The sequence below is a fragment of the Eurosta solidaginis genome, chromosome 1 (assembly GCF_040869045.1).
Source record: "Eurosta solidaginis isolate ZX-2024a chromosome 1, ASM4086904v1, whole genome shotgun sequence".
NCBI lineage: Eukaryota > Metazoa > Arthropoda > Insecta > Diptera > Tephritidae > Eurosta > Eurosta solidaginis.
The window spans coordinates 348444997-348467487 of record NC_090319.1 but is presented as its reverse complement, the minus strand read 5'-3'; the positions used below and the strand labels follow the sequence as shown (position 1 = coordinate 348467487).

Here is a 22491-nt window from a genome sequence, read left to right as displayed (position 1 = left end):
TTGGGTACGCGATATAATATCACTTATGGGATTAGATTGGGTGAAGTTCAATTTGTTATTTAAAAACTGGGCGCGTTATCTACATAAGCAGACATGGGATACAACTGTTCTAGAAGGCTCGTTTGTGAAACGTCTAGACCTTAGGAGAAATGGGCGAACGAGGTAACCGAGAGTATAAAAGCATCGCAAGCTGAGGAGCTTTGATTTTAACACGCTATAGTGAAGTACGCGTTAATTGTAATTGTGAAATACTACTCCCAAAGTAGCTAAATAAAGAACGTTTTGTTATGCTGAATATTTGGGTTATTTATTCGACAGTTCAGAGATTCGAACGATAACAGAAGCTACAAAATAATTATCAGGAATTTCCCAAAATTCGTTACAATATTTAATGGCAAATATTTTAGTCCGAATCCAGCACACCTTTACTTTTGGATGAAAACGTGAAAACATTGCATACAGTGTAAAAATTTTGCCGTTTCAGCCTCTCCAAGTATAAAGAAGCAAACAAGTGTGTCTCAGCACAGTTCAATTAGCCAAGCTGATGATGTCAGCTCGCCTTATTCTAGAGTACGAAATCCCCCACATGACTACGCGAAAGTAAGTGATGAATTCAATATATCGTATATGCTTAATTTATGTTAACAAATTTTTTAAACAAATTACAGGTACGTAACACAGAGCATCCTTATGCTCAAGTAAATCCACCAACGACTTCAGCTGCAGCCGCTGCAGCGGCTGTAGTAGCTGCTGGAAATAGTAGTAATGTCATTCATAGCAATCAGCCACCACTAATTAATGGGACAATCTCACGAAACTTAAACCATAGCGATTCATCGCAAAACTCAAATGATGTACCTGTGCAAGCTGAAATACCAGCAGCCTCGGCCATTGCAGGTATGATATCGGCGAGTCAGGATCTTCCATATATGACACCACCCATAACCAGTCAGCATTTTAGTGGCGATTCACAGGATTCTTCAAGTAAGTTTTATAGCCTTAAAAGAAAACAAATTGCAAACTAACAATTGAGTTTGCTTTCATTATACTCAGCTGAGCAGAGCTCACAGAGTATATTAATTTTGTTCGCATAACGGTAATCCGTAACGGCATAAACTAATCGAGATAGATATAGACTTATTTCTATATATCAAAATGATCTGCGCGAAAAAATAAATTCATTTAGTCATGTCCGTCCGTGAGTGCATTTTGAGGTATCTTGATGAAATTTGGCATGTAGTTTCCTGGACACTCATCACAGATCGATATTTAAAATGAAAGAAAAGGAATATAACCACGCCCACTTTTTCGATATCGAAAAACCGAAAAAGTGCGATAATTCATTACCAAAGACGGATAAAGCGATGAAACTTGGGAGGTGGGTTGACCTTATGACCAGGGGCTGAAACTGTCATTCCTTTTATAATATAAGTCCTTGCAAAACTGTTAATTTTGGACTTTAATTATATTTGGCTCAAGATAAAAATTATTTTCGGATTTTTATTTTTTGAGTCCGATAGAACTAGTTAAACTCGGACTTTAAAAATAAAAGTCCCGAAATAAGAGTTAATCAAGACTTTTATTTTTTAAGGCCGAAATAAGTCCCGCTTGATAACAAAGAAACGGCTTATCCGAATTAAAAAATTTGGTACCGATCGATTCTCCTGGATTCCTAAAATTTAAAACCTTATGGACTTTTGAAAATTTTTGTTAATAATACTAGAAATTTATCATAAACAAACTAGATCGAAAATCTCGTAGTATAAATAGTGAACTTGCAGTGGATTTTTGCAATAAATTTCGGTCCAATACAACTAGAGTGAAAATTGGTAAAAGCTTTCCAAAAAAAGAAATGTTCGTAATCGGTCAGTAGCCACGCCTCTTTCTGTATATAGAAATTTCCGCACAGAACATGCAATATTTGAGTATCTAAAGAAGCCACGTTATTTAAATTTGCACGTAAATTACTGACATTGCATGTAGTTGATCCACATAATTTTTTTGGACAATGGGCGTGGCACCGACTACTTTCCAAATAAAATTTTTTGGACTTTCAAGTGCGATAACTCGTACATACTTTGAGCAATATTTTTGCAAATTGGCAAGCGAACTTCATATTTGTATTTGTACATGCCGACGGAAAAAGTTTTAAAATCGAATTAAAGTCACACCCACTTGTATATAAAAATATCAAAACTGGCTACTTGAATTCATTGCTAAGTACGTGAATATGTCGGAGTTATTTCGGGACTATTGCGGGATCATTTGGGGATCCTTCCGGTATCATTTCTGGATAGTTTTCGGGATCCGTCCGGGATTCCGTGAGGATTATTTCGGGAGTATTCCGGGATCATTTATGGATGGTTTTCGGGATCGCGTCGGGTTTATTTCGGTATCATTTGGGGACTCTTCCGGTATAATTTCTGGATGGTTTTCGGGATCTTGTTAGGGTAATTCGGGACTTTTCCGGGATGATTTTGGGCCCTTCCGGCATAATTTCTAGATAGTTTTCGGGATTTGTCCGGGATCCCGTCGGGATCATTTCGGTAGTTCAGCACACATGATTTTTTAAATTATGAGCTTTTATGGCCATGGATTTGCTGCAAATTATTCGTAATTAAAGTTCGGTATGTTTTATTTTTAATATCTAATACAGCTTTTTCGATCTATTTTTGATTATTTTAAATGAATCCTGTAACGAACTATTATAGCTATAACTACACTTTTTGTAATATTTTAACCAGCTAAACACACGAAAAAGCAACACTATTTTCATCTAAAAAATTCTCTTTGGTTTTAGCTAATTGTAGTTTTACTCCTTTGTTCCATGAATAGTAATTCCTTCACCGCTGCCATATCAATTAATTTAACTTAAAAACAAAATTTTAAATTCTTGGTTAATTATTGAGCTCAAGGCGGCAAAGGTAAATAAAGCACCATATATTTTGTGGTATTATAATTTATATAATTGGTCGGTATTTCGGTTTCAATCTAAAACCATCCTCAGGACTAGAAAAACACAAAATTACGAATAACAAACATTAGGCATTTGCAGCAAATCCATGGCCATAAAAGTTCACAATAATAAATAAAAAATCATGTGTGCTGAACTACCGGTTTCGAAGAGTCCTTAAATGATTCCGGAAGGGTCCCAAAATGATATCAAAATAGTCCCGAAATGATCCCGGACAAATCCCGAAAACTATCCAGAAATTATGCCGGAAGGGCCAAAAAATCATCCCGATATAGTCCCGGAAAAGTCCCGAAATAATCCTCACGGAATCCCGGGCGGATCCCGAAAACTATCCAGAAATGATGCTGGAAAGATCCCCAAATGATCCCGAAAAAGTCCCGAAATGACCCTGACGGGTTATCGAAAGTCATCCAGGAATGATACCGGAAAGATCCCCAAATGATCCCACAATAGTCCCGAAATAACTCCGATATATTCACGTACTTAGCAATGAATTCAAGTAGCCAGTTTTGATATTTTTATATACAAGTGGGTGTGACTTTAATTCGATTTTAAGACCTTTTCTGTCGGCATGTACAAATACAAATATGAAGTTCGCTTACCAATTTGCAAAAATATTGCTCAAAGTATGTACGAGTTATCGCACTTGAAAGTCCAAAAAATCTTATTTGGAAAGTAGTTGATGCCACGCCCATTGTCCAAAAAAATTATGTAGATCAACTACATGCAATGGCAGTAATTTTCGTCCCAAATTTTAATAACGTGGCTTCTTTAGATATTCAAATATTGCATGTTCTGTGCGGAAATTTCTATATACAGAAAGAGGAGTGGCTACTGACCGATTACGACCATTTCTTTTTTTGGAAAGCTTTCCTATCATAGCACAATGCGATTTACCAATTTTCCCTCTAATAGTTGTATTAGAACGAAATTTATTACAAAAATCCACTGCAAGTTCACCATTTATACTACGAGATTTTCTATCTAGTTTGTTTATGATAAATTTCTAGTATTATTAACAGAAATTTTCAAAAGTCCGTAAGGTTTTAAATTTTAGGAATCCAGGAGAATCGATTGGTACCAAATTTTTTTAATTCGGATAAGCCGTTTCTTTGTTATCAAGCGGGACTACTATTTCGGCCTTAAAAAATAAAAGTCATAATTTAACTTTTATTTCGGGACTTTTATTTTTAAAAGTCCGAGCTTAACTAGTTCTCTCGGACTTAAAAAATAAAGATGCAGATTTTCCTTTTATATGTGGACTTTTAAGTAAGTAAGTAAGTATGTGGACTTTTATGGAAAAAGTTCGAAAAATAAAAAGGATGCATGATTCGACATGATATTGCTATAAGGATACCTGGGAACGTGGCAGCGCCCACTTTTAAAAGAAGGTAATTTAAAAGTTTTGCAAGCCGTAATTTGGCAGTCGTTGAAGATATAATGATGAAATTTGGCAGGAACGTTACTCCTTTTCCTATATGTGTGATAAGTAAAAATTAGCAAAATCGGATGACGAACACGCCAACTTTTTAAAAAAAAATGTTTTAAGTCAAATTTTAACAAAAAATTTAATATCTTTACAGTATATAAGTAAATTATCTCAACATTCAACTCCAGCAATGATATGGTGCAACAAAATATAAAAATAAAAGAAAATTTCAAAATGGGCGTGGCACCGTAGAGTCACCCCTGGTCCACCTTTATGGCGATATCCCGAAAAGGCGTCCACCTATAGAACTAAGGCCCACTCCCTTTTAAATAATCATTAACACCTTTCATTTGATTCCCATATCGTACAAACACATTCTAGAGTCACCCCCGGTCCACCTTTATGGCGATGTCTCGAAAAGGCGTCCACTTATAGAACTAAGGCCCACTCGCTTTTAAAATACCCATTAACACCTTTCATTTGATACCCATGTCATACAAACACATTCCCCCAGCGGGTTAGGGGGCAGAATATACCCACGGTAGGTATGCCTGCCGTAAGAGGCGACTAAAATACCAGATTCAAGGAGCTGTGTAGCGTAACCCTTGCAGGTTGCCAGCGTAATATATAGCTTCTCCAAACCCAATTGTCAACCTCACCTATCCGTGGCGAATCCTGTCTCACTAACAGACGAGGCTCTGGCGACCCCAAGCTCTTCATGGCCTGAAGGTTTAATGTGGCCATATAAATCGTTCCCGAGATGGTCTGTTACCGGAGCGTACCGGATCTGTATCCGGAAAAGGACCATCACATCGATAACACACTCCAAAGCCTTCGGGGAGTAACCTCATCGCTACAACAACAACAACAACAAACACATGCCAGGGATACCATAGGTTCATTTTCCTACCTTGTGATTTTCCCTTATTTTGTCTCCAAAGCTCTCAGCTGGGTATGTAATGTTCAGTTACAACCAAATTAGCCTTCCTTACTTGTTTTCTTTTAGAAGGCTACACCAGTATAAGTGTGCGAGAGCCGCTGGCTAATATACTCGCACAACAGCCCCCAAAACCAACTCAACGATTGGCTGCGTTGACGCGTGATGGAAATGATTCGCATTATGCTACGGTGTCAGATGATTCTGGTGAGATAAAAATTACATTTTTAGTGCCGTTTTCTCATCTTACCGATAGTATATATAAATTTTGTTTACAAACACAATTTTTTATCGGTCCGTTTAAAATTGAAAATTCTGGCGAGAAAACGGCCTCTATTAGTGTTATAAAGAACGAACAACATACACATTTTTTTCTTCCTCTAAGATGAAACATATGCAGCTATTGAAGACCCAAACATGCGCAATAATCCAAATGTTCTAACAGATATTTACACTAGCGGTTCAGAGACGTATGCACAAATACAACCAATGAATTCAATGGTAGTATCGGTTGAAATAAACAATAGCAGTTCGCATGAAAATGCGAACAACGCTCATGGTTATAACGAACCTGTAGCACAATATAATATAGCAAATACGGCAGCATCCACGTTTCAGCATGTTGCTTACAGCAATAATGCGCAAGTGACGAGACCTATTTCAGAAAACGGTACACCTATACCGCCACCGGTTGATAGTTTACGCACACAAAAGCACTCACGACAGGCCTCCTCGTCGTCGAATAACAGTTCTTCGATTTGTAATTTGGGTTCACCGAAACCAGAAAAGCGACAAGCAAATTCACCGCTTCCACCAACGCCCAAATCGAATATTACATCAGGACGTAGTTCGGTTATATCTGTGATTGAATGTGCTGGTCCTGCTGGTGAATTGAATTTAAGTGGCGTTGTGGCTTCAGTGACGAACACAATAATTCCTACAATAAATGCAGCATCTAGTAAAACTGTTGATGTAACACCACAAAAAAATAAAAGTAAAAGTTTAAGTCCTTCCAAAGATATCGAAGGCATGTATGCAAAGGTAAGGAAATGGTCAAAGTGGAGTATTGTCATGAATCTGGAAACGATCAATAAATTTAAACCTTTAACCTTCATAATTTGCAGGTAATGAAAAAGAACAAATTTTCGCGACATTCTCCTTCCTCACAAAACAACTCACCCGTTATGACACGCAAATATGTTGATAACGCGACAGTCGCCTTAGGTGTTAGTCCATTGGACATTGCTGCAGCTGAACTAATGGAAACGCATCGCGCCAGCGTATTTACTATGCCAAATATACATGGAGATAAAACGCGCATGCGCAGTAATAGCTATGGATCCAAGGATCATGGTTATGAAACAATACCTGCCGATGGCCTTCATCGATCAGCAGCGGGACCAGAAAATCGCAAATCCGATTGCTATAGTAGTTTATTACAAAAGGTGCACCCAAAAGAGATTCGTAAGTAAATTTATACAATTATGGTTTGCATACATTCTATATTTTATTCATCTTAATATTTAAATATCTTAAAATGTCTGTAATTCTTACCTTTTTCCTTCTCTTTCCTCCTATTCCCTCTTTTAAAATCTGAAAATTGTTTGCATAAAATGTTTACAAAATGTTTTAGTTGTACGCAAATGAGATTTTTCGGAAATTTTATTTTTCAATCAACGCAAATTTCAGCATTTTTTATTTGGAGGCAGCGGTTAGTATATGTATAAAGGCTGGTTCAAAAACATTAACTAAGATTTTGCATGATTCCATTTCGGATTTTATATTTACTAACTGCACATAATTAATAATTTTAGATCTTTTTGTTGTTTTTTTTTAGGGAAATGAAAAAAAATATTAGTTAATAACACAAAAACTTTGATGTGGATCGATTTTAAGTCCGTCCGTCCGTCTATCTGTCCGTGAACACGATAACTTGAGTAAATTTTGAGGCATCTTGATGAAATTTGGTATGTAGGTTCCTGGGCACTCATCTCAGATCGCTATTTAAAATGAACGAAATCGGCCTATAACCACGCTCACTTTTTCGATATCGAAAATTTCGAAAAACGGAAAAAGTGCGATAATTCAATACCAAAGATGGATAAAGCGGTGAAACTGGGTAGGTGGGTTGACTTGAAAACTAGTAAAATGTTGTAGAATGGGCGTGGTAGCGCCCACTTCTAAAATAAGGTAATTTAAAAGTTTTGCAAGCTGTAATTTGGCAGTCGTTGAAGATCATGATTAAGTTTGGCAGGAACGTTACTCCTGTCACTATATGTGTGCTAAATAAAAATTAGCAAAATCGGATCACGAACACGCCCACTTTTAAAAAAAAAAATTTTAAAAGTGAAATTTTAACAAAAAATTTAATATCTTTACAGTATATAAGTAAATTATGTCAAAATTCAACTCCAGTAATGATATGGTGCAACAAAATACAAAAATAAAAGAAATTTTCAAAATGGGCGTGGCTCCGCCCCTTTTCATTTAATTTGTCTAGAATACTTTTAATGCCATAAGTCGAACAAAAATTCACCAATCCATGTGAAATTTGGTAGGTACATTGCTTCTATAATTATAACTGTTTTCTGTGCAAATGGGCGAAATCGATTGAAGCCACGCCCAGTTTTTATACACAGTCGACCGTCTGCCCTTCCGCTCGGCCGTTAAGACGATAACTTGAACAAAAATCGATATATCTTTACTAGACTTAGTCCACGTACTTATCTGAACTCACTTTATCTTGGTATTAAAAATGGGGAAATCCGACTATGACCACGCCCCCCTTTTTCGATATCGAAAATTTCGAAAAAGAAAAAAATACCATAAATCTATACCAAATACGAAAAAAAGGATGAAAGATTGGTTTGGTTTTTTGACGCAAAGTATACATAACTTTGGAAAAAATTTGTAAAGCGGGTGTGACACCTACCATATTAATTAGAGGAAATTGTAAAAGTTCTGCAGGGCGAAATCAAAAGCCCTTGGAATCATGGCAGAAATACTGTTCGTGGTATTACATATATAAATAAATTAGCGGTACCCGACAGATGATGTTCTGGGTCACCCTTGTCCACATTTTGGTCGATATCTCGAAAATGCCTTCACATATACGACTATGGACCACTCCCTTTTAAAATCCTCATTAATACCTTGAATTTGATACCCATATCGTACAAACACATTTTAGAGTCACCCTTGGTCCACCTTTATGGCGATATCCCGAAATGGCGTCCACGTATAGAACTATGGCCCACTCCCTTTTAAAATACTCTTTAATACCTTCCATTTAATACCCATGTCATAGAAACACATTCCAGGGTTACCCTAGGTTCATTTTCCTAAATGGTGATTTTCCCTTATTTTGTCTCCAAAGCTCTCAGCTGAGTATGTAATGTTCGGTTACACCCTAACTTCCTTACTTGTTATATATGAGAATTTTTTCATAGTCTTAAACACAAAAGGTATAGCAAATAAAAAAACGTAATGTATGGGGAAAATCACATTTTTACCGTTAACTCATTTTCCTCACATTTCCTCAAAACTTCGTTAATTTATTTATATAGTAAGGGTTATATACTATGCAATGTACTCGGTTTCATGGTTCGAAAAGGCTCGCGTTTTTTTTTTTTTTTTTTGTTTTTTTTTTTTTTTTTTTTGTTTTTTTTTTAGTATTGCGAATCACTTTTTAATTTTGGGTAGAATTTAAAAAAAAAATTTTGATAATTCATACTATACATTTAATTTTTTTATATTGAATTTACATTTAACAATCCAAAAAAGGTTCAAATCAAAAATTTAGCTATTCCAGCTTGTTCGTTAATTTTTTATTTTTTTTTTTGTTTATATGATTCCTACTGTTCCAGCTTGTTCGTTAGTACCAAATGAGTAATTAAAAGCAAAAATTCTTCGATCGGTCAATAGTCCGTGAAATTTCCAAATATACATACATATATGTAGGTATATGACAACAAAAAAAACTTAAAAAAAAAAAACAATTTTTATTATTTTCAGTAAATGTTGCGTTTCATATGTAGTATGTATATTCGTACCCAATTAAAATTGAGAAACTAAAATATTTAGTTTTCTGTATCATAGTCGAGGTTTTGCGGTAGGAGTAGTAGAGATTTCACTTCATCGGATATTTCCTCATGCTTACTAGGTAATTTCGATCTCCTCGATGAAAGAAATGGGTCAGAAGTAACTAACAAATTATTTAAAATGTCCTCATTTGTGGCTTTGCGGCTAATTTTTCTTGCATGGTCTCGACGATATGCTCTAAAATCTTTATTTCTGGATTGAGCGGCTTCTTCGGACAACTTACCGATAGGAATGGAACCAAAATGCTCTATTATTGAAGCTCCATGTTCTAAAATTTTATGCACACTTGAAGGCATGTAATAACATTCATATAACTCGACGGAAACTCGAATGGTTTATCTGGCGTACATGTTGAACTTTTGTACATCTATTGGACACCCACATGAAAGTGCCCCAAATATTGTGGAGAATCTTTGAATGCGATTTTCACTAACACCTGTTATAGAGGCGGTAGTTTTAATATCAGCGAAAAATTGTCTAGCGGTATTTCCATCATTCGTTATACCGTGCCCTTGCTTTACCACGTCTACCAATTAACCACTCTGAACAGTAATAAATAATAGTTTAAAAAAACCTAAAAAAACACACTTTTATAGCTAACCGAACTAAAAAATAGAAAATAATTTTAAAGTAAAAAGAGTTTAAATAACAGTAGTAGAAGGTCAAACAATCATTTATATTTAATCACCTCAAAATAAAATTATAATAAAATTTAATTTATTAACAGAATAATTTAATTCAGTTTAAAAAGCGTGGGGTGCATTTGACTACATTTCATATCTTTACTCTCAGATAGTTGCCAATAGAATGATTGTAACATTCAATATCAAGCACCCCACGCTTTTTACTGTGAATTAAATTATTCTGTTAATAAATTAAATTTTATTATAATTTTATTTTGAGGTGATTAACTATAAATGATTGTTTGACCTTCTACTACTGTTATATAAACTCTTTTTAATTGAAAATTATTTTCTATTTTTTAGTTCGGTTAGCTATTTATTTTTAGTTTTTTAGTTCAAGCACAGCACCGAAAAGGGTCGGCAGATCATTGGGATTATAGACGAGAGCAGCGACACCACACCATCACATTAATGCATTGTCATCGAGCCTTGATACGTGTGCGAAGTTTCAATCAAACTTATGGCCATTCAAAGTGGTAATAAGGCCAATTGACATGGCCGTTGACCTTATGTCACCACACCATCACATTAATGCATTGTCATCGGTCCTTGATACGTATGCAAAGATTCAAATTAATCAGACTTCTAGAAACCGATGAAAATTAAGCTCAAAGATTCCGTTACATACATGCCAAGCTAATAAAAGCGTGTTAAAAATTATTTTAGTGATCCAAAATTGCTGCAAATTGGTAAAAATACCTAGATGTACACATATGCTCGTTAGGTTATGTCGATATGAAATCCATTTACTAAAAGTGACACAACTTTTTTATATTAGGTTTTACGAAAAAATGTTATATAACAATAAATTATGGGAAAAGATCACAGAATACGAAAATGTACATTTAAAGTCCTAAGTCCCAACTTTTCAATTTCGGTCCACTGTGCGCCGTGGTGTGATGGTAGCGTCCTCCGCCTACCACACCGCAGATCCTGGGTTCACGCCCCGTGCAAAGCAACATCAACATTTTTGAAACAAGTTTTTTCAGTTTGTTTGGCAAGCACTCCGAGTGTATTTCTAAAAAGCTTCTCAGTGAAAACTCATATGCCTTGCAGATGCCGTTCGGAGTCGGCATGAAACAAGTAGGTCCTGTCCCGCCAATTTGTATGCAAAACTAAAAGCAGCACGACGCAAATTGGAAACTCGACCTAAAATCTCTTCGGAGGTTATCGTGCCTTACATTTATTTATTTTATGAGGTATTATATTATTCTACAAATTAGGTATGATCAGTAATCAATGGACAAGTAATAATGTAAAGAAGTTTTTATTGTAATTTTTTCGTCTATTTGGCATAATTTGTATCGACTATTTTATTGTTTTGGTGTCAAACCAATCATTGTTTTTATTAGCGAAGTTGCCTTAGTATTTATACAAAATTATTCTAATTAATTCTTATGAGCTACCTACATTACATATTTACATTAATACATACATACATTACTTACTTAATTGGCCGTCTAAACGTTTATGGCCGTCCAACAAGGCGCGCCAGTCGCTCCTTCGCTCCGCCAACCGGCGCCGATTGGTCACACCAAGGGAGTTTAAATCGTTTTCCACCTGGTCCTTCCAACGGAGTGGGGGCGGCCCTCTACGTCTGCTTCCATAGGCGGGTTCCGATAGCAACACTTTCTTGGCCGGAACATCATCTTTCATTTGCATAACATGGCCTAGCCAGCGCAGCCGCTGCGTTTTAATTCGCTGGATGTTTGTGCGCAACTCGCAAAGATAAAACAACAACAAGTTTGAAGTCCAATGGTTGGTTTATTAAATTTATTAATTTTGGTACAGAGTAAACTCATTTATTTGCCTACTGTAGATGAGGACTGAGTTTTACTGTTTTTCAATCATCTCCGCTAGCTGTGCAAAATGAGCTTATGATTATCCAAAGTATTTGTACATAAGCACACACATATAGCATGTTATTAAGAGAGGTGCATTTATCTGCGATGAGAACTCTATCCCCTGCTCCGTTTTACGTGTTGTTGCTGCATGTTGCTCAATCCTATTTTGGTTAATTTGGCAAGTTAGGGTACGCTCACACATGCTGGCATATGAATCCTCTTTGTGCTTAAAAGTCCGACTCCCCGAACAGGTGTGATAGAGCCTTGTCAGTGGATGTCGGCTAGTTCTAATGTTCTATTTGGCGTCATCGGCTAAGGAAGGAAGGAAAGGGTATTCAGAGTGTGTGCTAATTTGAGTGCTCATAGGGTGTTTCAATGGGCAAGCGGCAAATTTTTGAGATGCAACGTTTGTAACTTCCATTTTTTGGATTAAAATGCCATTGCCCTTGTCAGTCAAAAATGGTACGATATCACTTTGCTGGGATTCGCGAAATTTTTGTGCTTGTAATTTGAGTAGCAGTTCGGCACCCATGAAATTTGTTCCACAGTCACTATACAAAAGACCACGGCGACCAATAAATCGTTGAAGAGCGCACAGAGAATCATAAGTTGACACACCTGAAACTGCTTCGAGGTGGGCAGCCTTAGTTGTTAAGCAAATGAAAATGGCAATGTAGCCTTTATATGTAGTGTGTCCGCGATAGCGTGATGCTTTAAGGTCGATGGCTCCCGTGTAATCGACGCCTGTGGCTAAAAATGGACGAACGTTGATAGCAACTCTTGCTTGTGGCAAATCACCCATTAACTGTGTCGAATGTTGCGGCCTCTGACGAAAACAGACAATGCATTTTTTGATGAAAGCAGCTATAGTTCTGCGTGAATGAATGATCCAAAAACGTTTGCGGATAAATGCTGACGTTAGTTGGATAACCCCATGGAGTGTTGATTTATGAGCAAAATCAATGAGAAGATGTGTAAATCGATGATATTTTGGAAGGATAATTGGATGTCTTTCCTGGTAAGGCAATTGCGATTGCCTTAAACGGCCTCTCACACGAATAATTTTGTTATCGTCCAGGAATGGTGTTAGGCTGAAAGGGTCACTTTTATTTTGCACCATTTCATGCTTGGCTAGCGCCTTAATTTCGCCATAATAGCATTGGGTTTGAACAATTTGTACGAGCCGAATTAGACTATTTTGCAACTCCGCGGCTGTTAGTGGACCTCGTAATCGAATTTCCGAAGGATTTGTGAGATTGTATTTAACTCGCAATAGCATGGCTGTGATCCTTAACAAACGAGTATAAGATGAGTACCGCTCAAACAAGGGCAGTTTCTCATTGGCTACAATGGCCACGTTGACCATGTATTCGACGTCTTCTTCATCCTCCAAAAAGGTCCAATCCGAGGCAGGCCAGGTTTCTTTCGGATTGCACAATCAAGTGGGGCCGTGCCAATATAGATCACAATTTATAAGCTGTGTTGCTTTCAAGCCTCTTGATTAATGGTCGGCGTGGTTTTCATGAGTCGAAACATGATGCCATTGTTTGAAATGCGATTGGGTATGAATGAGCCCTACGCGATTTGATACGAATACAGGCCAGCGGTTTATGCCCCCCTTATCCAGGACAAAACGATGGTGGCATCAGTCCAATAGTATACTTTAATTCGGTTCGCATTTATGGAAATGTTCTTAAGTACCCATTTGGCAAGTTTTATGCTTAAAACTGCTGCACAAAGTTCGATACGAGGAATACATATATGTAGGTGGTTTTGGGGTTACCTTAGTTTTGCCTGTGATAATATTAGTATGGTAGTTACCTTGAGAATCTTGCACGCGTAAATATACATTGGAAGCATACACTTGTGTGGAACCATCCCTGAATGCGTTCTATAAGTTTGGTTGTGGAAGGTGAATAATTTAGCCATCGTGGAATTTGAATTTCGTTTATCGCTTGCAGATCGTAGACCATCTGTTCCCACTCAAGGATCAAACTCTTTGGGAGTTGTTCGTCCCACTCTAAATTGAATGACCACAAATGCTTCAAAATTATCTTGGATGTGACAATGATCGGATTAATCAAACCCCAGGGATCAAAAAGTCTCGATATCTGAGAAAGCACAGAACGTTTTGTAACACCTGTGTGATGAACATTGGAATCGAACTTGAGGTTATAACGGAAACAGTCCTCTCTTGGTTGCCAACGCATGCCTAAGGTTTTCAGTGTTTCCTCGCTGTTTAGCTCGAGAGAAGATGTACTAATTTGCTTCTCTGACGGTATTGATTTGAGTAGCTCTGCTGAGTTGCTAGCCCACTTGTGAAGTTTCATACCGACGGAGTCTAAGGCGGCTCGCGTTTGATTACGAATCTCAATTGTCTTTTCTATAGTTTCACTCCCAGTGTAAACATCATCCACGTATATCTCCTTCATAAGTACTAATTCAGCCAAGGAGTAATGCTCTCGTTCGTCTCGTGCTATTTGATGTAGCGTTTCGCTTGCCAAGTATGGTGCTGAAGCGGTACCGAAAGTTACTGTTGTTAACTTATATTCAGTAACTCCACCATCTGTATTGCGCCAAAATATTCGTTGGTATTCAGAATCTTCTTCCTGCATATCTCTACAACGAAACATTTTTTCAATATCGGCCGTAATTACATAAACATGCAGACGCCAGTTCAATAAAACAGCTGGTAGGTCGTTCAAAAGGCGAGGCCCACTACACAGAATGTTGTTTAATGATTTCCCACTAGAAGACCTGGCTGACGCATCAAAAACAACCCGACACTTTGTTGTCAAACTATCTTCCTTCATCACGGCGTGATGGGGCAATGTACATCACGAGTAAGATGGTTGATTGTTGTAAAGTTGCAAATGTTGTTATTCGTTAGTCTGAACAGGCGTTATTTGATTGAGGTCGAAATATTCTTTAATTGTTGCAGTGTATTGGTCTTGGACCTTGATGTTATTGTTAAACTTACGCTCGAGTAAATAAAAACGATTAAGTGCATTTTGCCGAGTCTTGCCTAACGTCAAATTCGAGTCTAAATACGTTTTCAATGGTAAGCGTACTAAGTATTTTCCGTTTGCCTAACGAATTGTAGTCCTGCAATAGTGTTCTTGACACCATATCTCTTCTGGAGTATGTTGTTCTTCAGTTGGAATACTTTCAAGTGCATAGAACTTCTTCACGAGCGCATCCAAATCTTCCAAGCAAATGTGCGAACAGTTTGTTGTACTGCTAAATTTATAAGGGGTTCGCCTTACCCGATATAATCCAACCAAATGCTGTTTGTTGGGCGATGGGCTCGTCGCTGCGGCCCTTTCGTAGTCCTTCCATTATCAAATCCGAAAAAAGGTCTGAACCAATAAGTAAATCAATAGGTAGTGATCGATAAAATTCCGGGTCTGCCAATTCGAGATCACGTAAGTGAGGCCAATCATGATATGATATGGTTGTAACTGGTAAATTCTCCGTAACGTTTTTAACGATTGAAGCTGTGACGTCTAGCTGGAAGTTTGCAGCAATTCGTGATTTTATTGTAAATTGTGTGATATATCTTCCAGATGTTTTCTGACCATTTGTTAGTTTTATGCTAGTTTTGGTGGGCCAGCGTTCCAATTTAAGGGTGTCTGCAGCTCGCTCACTGACTAGAGCTCCGGTGGAGCCTTGATCGATTAACGTGCGCAATAAAACTGTTGAGCCGTCGTGACGGGTAACCTTAACCACTCCTGTGGGTAAAAGTACATTTGTTTTAGAAGTGAACTTGATTGCGTTGGACAGTAGTGGACCGATTTCGGAGCTAATATTATTGGTACTAATAGTACGCTTATATGATGGCGTGATAGACGACGTTGCTGCAGTATGTGAAAAAGATGATGGATTGTTTATGGTTTGAGGAAAATGCAATAATGTGTGGTGTCGTTTGCCACATTGTTGGCAGTTCCGATTGCTTGGACATGTGGAAACCAAGTGTGTGGAACTAAGACAATTGACGCAAAGCCTGTTGGTGTCAACGATAGTTTTGCGTGCAAAACAATCCATGGCTAGAAATTTGGGACAACGTCGAGTTATATGACTCTCTTTACACAAGATGAAACTAATGCCTTTGCTATCACTAGAGCTAGAAATGTGGTTAACCCTTGAATCACGACGAAATTTTAATCTTTGAGTTGGTTGTGAAGGTAAACTCAACCTTTGCTGTGCCGCCGATTTTGAATCACTATTATTTGATTTTAGCTCAAGGGATTGGAGCGTCCGATAGCGAACCTCAATAAAATCGCAAACCTTTTGAATGTTGAAATTTCTTTGGAATTCCCCAATTCCTGTTCCCAAAATTGATGGGTTTCCCTAGGTAGTTTACTAATAAGAAAGTGTACAAAGACTTGATCGCAGGCATCGACATCGACCTTTAAATTGCGTAGTGTACTAAAACACGATCGGGACGTGTCGATTAAATGCTTTAACTTAGTCGAATCTTCCTTGGCCACGATGGGTTGGGAATAAAACAGTTGCATACAATGTGTAAACAAAACTCGGGGATTGTTGTAACGACCCAACAGAGTTTCCCATGTAAGGTTGTAGTTATAATTTGTCAACGGCAACTTCATAATGTCGTCATCAAAACCAATAGGCCAAGCAAGTCGGAGATAATTGAACTTTTCCATGCTAGCGATTTGAATGTTATTATGAATCAAGCGGAGGTATACATCGTGGAATGCAGGCCAGTCCGTGTAGGAACCACTAAAGCTTGGGACTGTTAACTTTGGTAATCGAACGGCCGGTGCTATTGTCTCGTTGCGTGCAATCTGTTGGTTATTCGATTTGGTTTGTTCCGCAGTAGGCATCAATGTAGCGGGGTATTTGGTTTTGAATGCTTCAACTATGTCACTTCGAGCCGATACATAGAGCTCCTCAAAACTAGTGGCGAATTCATTGGCATAATAATCATGCTCAGTATCGAGGTCCGATCAAGGAAGTTTTACGTGATTTTTCTCGAATTTGTGGTAGCACTCAGTCAAGGTGGCAATTATAATTTCAAAGTACGTAATGGTTTTTCTCGATTCGGGATCCTTTTTAAAGTTTTTGAGGGCACTTTCGACTTGGCGTTGCAGGTCCAGCTGCATAGTATAAACTTCTTCTGGTGACATCTCGTTCCCCATTTTTAGAAAAAACAGAAACCCTTAAGCACTCAAGCAACAATAAGCACACACTTACCTCACAGCGGTCACTTGAAAGTCAACGAGTTCAGCACGTAAAAGACGCCGATTTGTTCTCGATGTATCACTATTGTTGTTTCCAGATAAAACACCCAACCTTGTTGTTATGGAATGGATTATGGCTTCAATGCCCTTCACGAACGCCAATGTCAAACGTGTGATGATATGTTTGTAAAATGCCTCACCCGGGGCACCAAAATGTTTGTGCGCAACTCGCAAAGATAAAACAACAACAAGTTTGAAGTCAAATGGTTGGTTTATTAAATTTATAAATTTTGGTACAGAGTAAACTCATTTATTTGCCTACTGTAGATGACGACTGAGTTTTACTGTTTTTCAATCATCTCCGCTAGCTGTGCAAAATGAGCTTATGATTATCCAAAGTATTTGTACATAAGCACACACATATAGCATGTTATTAAGAGAGGTGCATTTATCTGCGATGAGAACTCTATCCCCCGCTCCGTTTTACGTGTTGTTGCTGCATGGCGGTCAATCTTATTTTGGTTAATTTGGCAAGTTAGGGTACGCTCACACACTGGACTATGTTGATGTCTGCGTATAGCTCGTACAGCTCATCATTAAATCTTCTTCGGTACTGTTGTTGTTATTATAGCGATAAGGTTGCTCCCCGAAGGCTTTGGGGAGTGCTATCGATGTAATGGTCCTTTGCCGGATACAGATCCGGTACCACAGCACCATTAAGGTGCTAGCCCGACCATCTCGGGAACGATTTATGTGGCCACATTAAACCTTCAGGCCATCCCCTCTCTCCCCACCCTCAAGTTCCATGAGGAGCTTGGGGTCGCCAGAGCCTCGTCTGTTAGTGAAACAGGATTCGTTGCGGATAGGTGAGGTTGACAATTGGGTTTGGAGAAGCTATATATTGCGCTGGCAACCTGAAGGGTTGCGCTACACAGCCCCCTGAATCTGGTATTTTAGTCGCCTCTTACGACAGGGATACCTACTGCGGGAATATTCTGACCCCCTAACCCGCTGGGGTCTTCTTCGGTACTCGCCATCGCCAACGCGTAGAGGTCCATAAATCTTTCGAAGAACTTTTCTCTCGAACACTCCCAAAGCCGCTTCATCTGCTGTTGTCATGGTCCATGCTTCTGCCCCATATAGCAGGACGGGTACGATAAGTGACTTGTAGAGTATGATTTTCGTTCGCCGAGGGGAGACTTTACTTTTTAATTGCCTACCTAGTCCAAAGTAGCATTTATTGGCAAGATTGATTCTTCGCTGGATTTCAGTGCTGATGTTGTTGCTAGTGTTGATGCTGGTTCCCAAATAAACGAAGTCTTTTACTATTTCGAAATTATGGCTGCCAACAGTAGCGTGGTTGCCAAGGCGCGTATGCGCTGACTCTTTGCTCGATGACAGCAGGTACTTCGTTTTGTCCTCATTCAGCATCAAACCCATCTTTACCGCTTCTTTTTCCAGTCTGGAGTAAGCAAAACTAACAGCGCGGGTGTTTAGGCCGATGATATCAATGTAATCAGCATATGCCAGTAATTGCACGCTTTTATAGAATAGTGTTCCAGTGCGCTTAAGTTCTGCAGCTAGTATAATTTTCTCCAGCATCAAATTAAAGAAATCGCACGATAGGGGGTCACCCTGTCTGAAACCTCGTTTAGTTTCGAACGGCTCGGAGAGGTCCTCCCAATTCTGACTGAGCTGATGGTGTTGCTCAACGTCATTTTGCACAGCCGTATAAGTTTTGCGGGTAAACCAAATTCAGACATAGCGGCATATAGGCAGCTCCTTTTCGTGCTGTCGAAGGCGGCTTTAAAGTCGACGAAGAGGTGATGTGTGTCGATTCTCTTTTCACGGGTTTTTTCCAAGATTTGGCGCATTGTGAAAATCTGGTCGATGGTAGATTTACCAGGTCTGAAGCCGCACCGATAAGGTCCAATCAGCCGGTTCACGGTGGGCTTCAATCTTTCGCATAATACACTTGAAAAGACCTTATATGCGATATTAAGAAGGCTGATTCCACGATAGTTGGTGCATTTTGCAGTATCCCCCTTCTTGTGGACTGGGCAAAGAACACTTAGATTCCAATCGTCGGGCAAGCACTCGTCCGCCCATATTTTGCTAAGAATCTGCTGCATGCGCCTTACGAACTCCTCGCCGCCGTACTTGAATAACTCCGCAGGAAATCCATCGGCGCCCACGGCCTTGTTGTTTTTCAATCTGGTTATTGCTATTCTAACTTCGTCATAATCGGGCGGGGGGACATATATTCCATCATCATCGATTGCGAGATCGGGTTCGTCATCTCTGCGCGGTGAATCGCTGCCTCCATTTAGGAGAGCAGAGAAGTGTTCCCTCCATTATCTAAGCACTCTCTGGACATTAGTTACAAGGTCGCCGTTTTCGTTCCTACAGGAGTTTGCCCAGGTCTTAAAACCTTCCGTCTGTCGCCGTATTTTTTGGTAAAATTTTCGGGCGTTATTCCTGGTGGCTAGCAGCTGAAGCTTCTCGCACTCACGCCTTTCTGCTTCTGCTTTTTTCTTCCTGAAAAGGTGTCTCGCTTCCCTATTCAACTCACGATAGCGTTCACACACTCCTCTTGTTGCGCTCGCTTTTAACGTAGCCCTGTAGGCAGCGTCTTTTCTTTCGGTTGCAACGCGGCATTCTTCATCGTACCAGTTGTTTTTTCGTGGCCGCCGGTAACCAATTTTTTCCTCGACGGCAGTACGAAGTGCTTTGGAGATATGCTCCCACTGCTTCTGTATTCCTTCAGGATGAGTTGTGCTCTCAGAGAGCAGGTGTGAGAGTCGAGTTGCGAAATCATTGGCAGTCTGTTGTGATTAAAGCTTTTCTTGTGTTTTTTGTTCCTTGGTTTTAACCGCGCTGAGGCGGGTGCGTATTTTGGCTGCAACAAGATAATGGTCCGAGTCGATGTTACGTCCTCGGATCGTGCGCATATCTAAAACACTGGAGGCATGCCGTCCGTCTATCACAACCTGATCGATCTGATTGCGAGTATTTCGATCAGGAGACAGCCATGTAGCTTGATGTATCTTTTTATGCATGAACCTCGTGCTGGATATGACCATGTTTCGAGCACCGGCAAAGTCAATCAGCCTCAGTCCGTTAGGAGAAGTGTCATTGTGTAGGCTGAACTTTCTGATTGTAGGGCCAAAAACACCTTCTTTGCCCACCCTGGCGTTAAAGTCGCCAAGCACGACTTTTATATCATGACGGGGGCAGAGCTCGTATGTGCGTTCTAATTGTTCATAAAAAGTGTCTTTCACCTCATCGTCTTTCTCCTCTGTCAGCGCATGGGCGCAGATGAATGATATATTAAAAAATTTTGCTTTTATTCGGATAGCGGCGAGACGCTCGTCCACAGGAGTGAACGCCAGAACTTGGCGACGAAGTCTCTCTCCCACCACGAATCCGACGCCGAAACTGCGCTTATTCGTATGGCCACTTCAATAGATGTCACAATTTTTGATCTTCTTTCTTCCTTGCTTCGTCCAACGCATTTCTTGGATGGCGGTGATGTCAGATTTTGCTTTGACGAGGACATCAACCAGCCGGGCATCTGCACCAATCCCATTCAGGGAACGGACGTTCCAGGTGCATGCCCTCAATTCATTGTCCTTCAAACGTTTGCCATGGTTGTCATCAATAGAGTGTATTTATCCGAGGCTTGTTGGTATATTTCATTGGAGTATGGTTTTACGTCGCGGGTCCCAAGCCCAGCGCACAACCCGCTCCGCGGGGGTGAAAATGTTGCACGTTTATATAGCAAGCCGCTTGCTCCAAGACAGACGCCCGCTTGCAGCCGCACCTAGAGGTGTACAGACGCAGCCGATGAGATCTCCCCGGCTAGCCCTTAAACCGATTATGTCAGAGTGGCCTAGCCAGGTTGTCGCCTTCTCACATTAGCTCACCGCTACCCAGACGATACTTGGCCGCAAGCTTGGCAGTGAGCTGCTTGCACCGTATGCAAAAGAATCGCTCTGGCCATTCCCAGGTGAATGGCGGTCAGAAGCTTTCCCCCCTTTCGTGGACTTCTACACACTGCCCACCCTCCGCTTACATTCTAAGTGTACAAAATATGAACTGCGTAGATACATACATATACATATGCAGCTCGGTGGGAGGCACAAGCTCAGCGCAAATAACATTAGTTGTGGGAAATGCTTAGTAAGCAAAACCAGAATAGAATAAGTTAAGTGTCAACGCGTCTTGGGAATAAATTGTGTGCAGGCAAAGGTTGGTGGTGAGCGAATCGTCCGCTTTAAATTGAAACAGAATACTGCTAAAGTTACGAGACAGTAGACTGTCGTGGCGCTTGTCGGAATATATGTATGTACAATTCACTGAATATGTATGTAAGAGTCAATACATCTCAAGACATACCAAAACGAGTCAAAATATATGTTTGTACCAATGAATGAATGAATGAGTGACTGAGTGAATGAATGAATGCCACACTATCTGTAATTCGAGAGCGGGTAGTCCTACCCACCATACCCACGCCTTTCACCGGTCCTGATTGTTGGTCTTATCGAAGTCCTAGATGTTAGAGGGGGTATGCAGACTATCGATGCTTAGCACTACGGGAGCCCTGAAAACAACTCCGACGGCTGCACTGTATGCCCTTCTGCACATTACCTGTAGACCTGGTAGCAAAGAACATAGCATTAACAACTGCAACCAGGCTCGGTGCCTCGGGGCAGCTTGAGCGCCGACCATATGGCCATAGTAGTATAGCGTCATCAATCACAAGACGAACAGACTAACTGATTCCCTATCTGCGCTTCGAGAGAGATCTTAAGGCCCCAATAGAGGTGGACGGTTGACGCAAGGGTGCGCAAATGGCGGACGAGGCGATACATGTGTACACAGGTGGTTCCAAAGTAGTGGAAGGAGTAGGGTCTGCGGTATACTGTGCTGATCCGGAAATAAGCAGATCCTACAGGCTGCCGGATTACTGTAGCGTTTTCCAAAGGGAAATATTAGCCGTAACCAAAGCAGTATAAACTCTGGAAGAGAATAGCTTAAGCTGCAACCGTGTTAACTTTTATATTGACAGTCTAGCAGCGATTAAAGCAATAAAATCGCATAGCACAGCATCTAAATGCGTGTTAGAGTGTAAGCAGTCTCTGGAGAGAAACGGGACGGGGAGAAGCATACATCTATATTGGTTCCCAGGGCATATGGGAATGAAAAAGCGGATGAACTAGCTAAAAAGGGCGCATCCCTCGAAGCTTGCTCCGTAGACGTCCCAATTAGACTAGGTGAGATTAAGCGAAGGCGAGAGGTGCACATGATCGACCA

The 22491-nt window shown here is 39.7% G+C and overlaps 1 protein-coding gene across 2 annotated transcripts in view; it reads left to right on the top strand.

Moving 5' to 3' along the window:
• LOC137238040 (serine-rich adhesin for platelets) overlaps positions 1-22491 on the top strand; it is a 32761-nt gene that overhangs the window by 3903 nt on the left and 6367 nt on the right. Inside the window, exons 4-8 of one of the 2 annotated variants that reach the window (XM_067762576.1) lie at positions 485-600; positions 669-984; positions 5413-5547; positions 5726-6381; positions 6465-6804. In XM_067762576.1, coding sequence (XP_067618677.1) covers positions 485-600; positions 669-984; positions 5413-5547; positions 5726-6381; positions 6465-6804 — 1563 coding nt within the window. Of the gene's footprint in view, positions 1-484; positions 601-668; positions 985-5409; positions 5548-5725; positions 6382-6464; positions 6805-22491 lie in introns of both variants that reach the window. The other variant, XM_067762575.1, reaches the window with a different exon arrangement.